The 2,887-nt window shown below is 43.7% G+C and overlaps 1 protein-coding gene across 1 annotated transcript; it reads left to right on the forward strand.

The window, feature by feature from the left end:
• The first annotated feature begins 335 nt into the window (after positions 1–335).
• On the forward strand, positions 336–1,476 carry LOC148021900 (uncharacterized). Its single transcript, XM_087697413.1, has one exon. The coding sequence runs from the start codon at positions 450–452 to the stop codon at positions 1,239–1,241; it is 792 nt and encodes a 263-aa protein (XP_087553539.1). The 5' UTR covers positions 336–449; the 3' UTR covers positions 1,242–1,476.
• Positions 1,477–2,887: the final 1,411 nt, after the last annotated feature.

The following is a 2,887-nucleotide window of genomic DNA, read 5'->3' on the forward strand; positions in this document are numbered from 1 at the left end:
TTTCAAGTGGAAGGTTGCAGGAACAGCTGGTAAAACTATGAGGCTTGAGCCACTCAGACGCGGCACGCCATGGCCCATGAGAACGAGGATATGGAAATAACTTATAAGGACTTGGGGAAGCCAGGCTATTGAATGTACCGCTAGGTCAGTGACTCATCAGTACCTCCGTGGGTGCAGCCTTTGGCAATCAACATCAGTCCATCATTGAATGAGAGGAGTTGGTTGCGCTGCAAAAGCTTTGACTTGAGAGAGAGGGAGAGAGAGGCTGGCTTTATGAGCTCCGATTCTCCATTCCGATATGGACGCGGTCGAGTATCCAGATGTGAGCACCGCCCTCTAAGTGAAAAGATATATATATATCTCTCTCTCTCTGGCTCGTTTATTCAGTACAGCAAGCACTGCAGGCCCTAAAACAGCAGACGAGACAGACCTGTCATCTCTGCAGTACCATGACTGTCGGCTCAGCCAGCTGCGTCGCCTTGCTTCTCGCTGCAGCTTCACTCTGGACTAGCGCCATAGCTGCCGCAGATGCAGCTGGTGCTGTTGCTGTTGCAGGGCATCAGACATTCAATGGCGGCCAGCGTCATCATCACTCCGTCGACAAATCCAACGCCGGCTATGAGCTCCACACAGTCAAGGCCGTCAACCAGGGCCGCTCCACTCAGTTTGCCGTCTGCAGACAGACCGGCATCTGCTTCGGACGCGTCATCGCTTGCCCTACGTACTGCTTCAACAAGGTATCCACCATGGCCTCCCCTTCATTAGCAGCCCAAGATCACACTCCCACTTCCCATGTGCATCATGTGAATGCTGCTGCTGCTGCTGATGAGCATGGTGATAATGTGAATCATGTGAATGCGGATTATGACGACTACAACTACTATACCTACTACTACTACTATGACTATGGTGGGCCCTCGCGCGGCAGCGGCGGTCGAGGTGGCAGAGGCGGTTTCCCCGGTGGGACTCCTGGCTCCCCTGGTGGTGGGTTTGGAGGCGGCAATGGTGGCCGTGGTGGCGGTTTTGGAGGTGGGAATGGTGGTGCTGGGAGCGGTGGGTTCCGAGGTGGTGGTGGTGGTGGTAGTGGCAGTGGTGGATTTGGGGGGACTCCACCCATTGGTAGTGGACAAAGAGGCGGAGGCACAGTTCGGCGAGTGCGCAATGGTGGCAACAATAGTGGTGGTGGTGGTGGTTGCAAGTATGATTGCCAAACAAGTTGTAGAGCTTTTTGTGCATCTTAAGTGTAGCACTTAAGATATTGTTTATAATTCTATGTTGGCGATAAGCCTAAGTTGTAGAGCTTTTAGTGCATCTTATCTTACGTAGCACTAAAGATCTTGTTTATAATTCTATGCCGATGATAATCTTTTGGCATCGTTTGAAAGTGAAGTCCTTAGGCGAATTATTTCGAATGCCCATATCTTTCTCTAAGGTTTGTGCCCAAGAAGTTACATATCGTCCTTAATTCTATTGCAAGGTTGCTTTTCTTACAAACTTTCAACAATGGGATATCTTGCCCAATTGATGGTCGTTGTAATTTGTACATCAAGTTTCGCATCTAGTTTTTCCTACTACTAGGATGGCCTTAAATAGAATGTCATAAACTTAAGCCCGTCCTAGTTGTAAATAGAATGATAAGCCAACCACGCTTAATTTGTTTCATGACCTTTGAAGATTATGTTGGCTTTCCAAGGAGACTTTGCTGCGAGATTTTGTGCTTCTCCCCTTTATGACAAAGGCAAGTACATTGGAGTAACATAGCAAGCTAAAAAGCCAACCACCCTTAGTTTGTTTTATGTCTTTCAAGGATGACCTTGACATTCCATAACAAACATTGCAAGGTTGAATACATTGATACACTTTTAGTTGGAGTCTTGCGCATATGACTAGCTTGAAAGTAATGCAGCTAGGGTATAGACTACATTGCCATAATCTCTATGGTCATATTTTGTTTGAGAGAGAGAGAGAGAGAGAGAGAGAGAGAGAGAGAGAGAGAGGATTCGCCTAGGTGCCTAGGAAGACACATATAACAATGTTGAGAAATGCTGTCAATTTGTTAGTAAGTCACTTTAGGTGTGTCTTATGGGACAAGCTTAAAGTTAAAAAATTACATAGGTTCTAAATTCCTTTTTTAAGGCTTCATGCAAAGGAATTGTAGAAATTCCTCTCTTTTGTACTTTAATTTCATTGATTTTGCTTGATCTTTTAGACTTTGGAAACTATGTAGATTCTTTTCTTTTGGAGCATTTCTTGGTTTTCTTAAAGTCCTCCAATGATTGTTTGATATTTTCCTTTCTTTGTGATTGAATGGGAGTATCTACTTGAAGCCTTGCCCTTATAATAGGTCCAATATCTTGGCCTTAAGCCTATATGTTTTGGGGCATGCCTTGTACTCCTTATCCTTTCATTCCTTGTGGCTCATACCATTGATATAGGATGCCTTCAATTGAATGTAAAACGAAAGCTCAAATTTTTATTTGTGTATAGTAGTTCGACTGTTGTAACGTGTAATCTCACCTATCCGCCATGTTATATGGTTGTTGGATTATTTCCTTTCTTTGTGATTGGATGCAACTATCAGTCAAGGCATTGAAGTTTTGACACCATGCAACTTTGCCTCTCTCCCGCCCCATTAAGTATGCTTAGTGCTTATTCTTTAATTTCTTTTGTGTTTCTTTAAACCATTCATGTGAGAGGCCTTCGATTAAATATGAGATGGAAGATTTTTATTTTCTTATAAAAAATGTTTTCAACTCAAATATTTGTTTTACCTCCCTTGTTACCCTTGTACACTAGTGGAATTTTGTATTTGGGCATCTAGACACTGTGATTTTGAGCATGGCTTGAAGTTATCATCATCTAATTCCTCTTTGCCTCTTATATAATT

This window comes from Lygodium microphyllum, chromosome 17 (assembly GCF_053477565.2).
Source record: "Lygodium microphyllum isolate KBCC chromosome 17, Lygodium_microphyllum_v1.1.10, whole genome shotgun sequence".
NCBI lineage: Eukaryota > Viridiplantae > Streptophyta > Polypodiopsida > Schizaeales > Lygodiaceae > Lygodium > Lygodium microphyllum.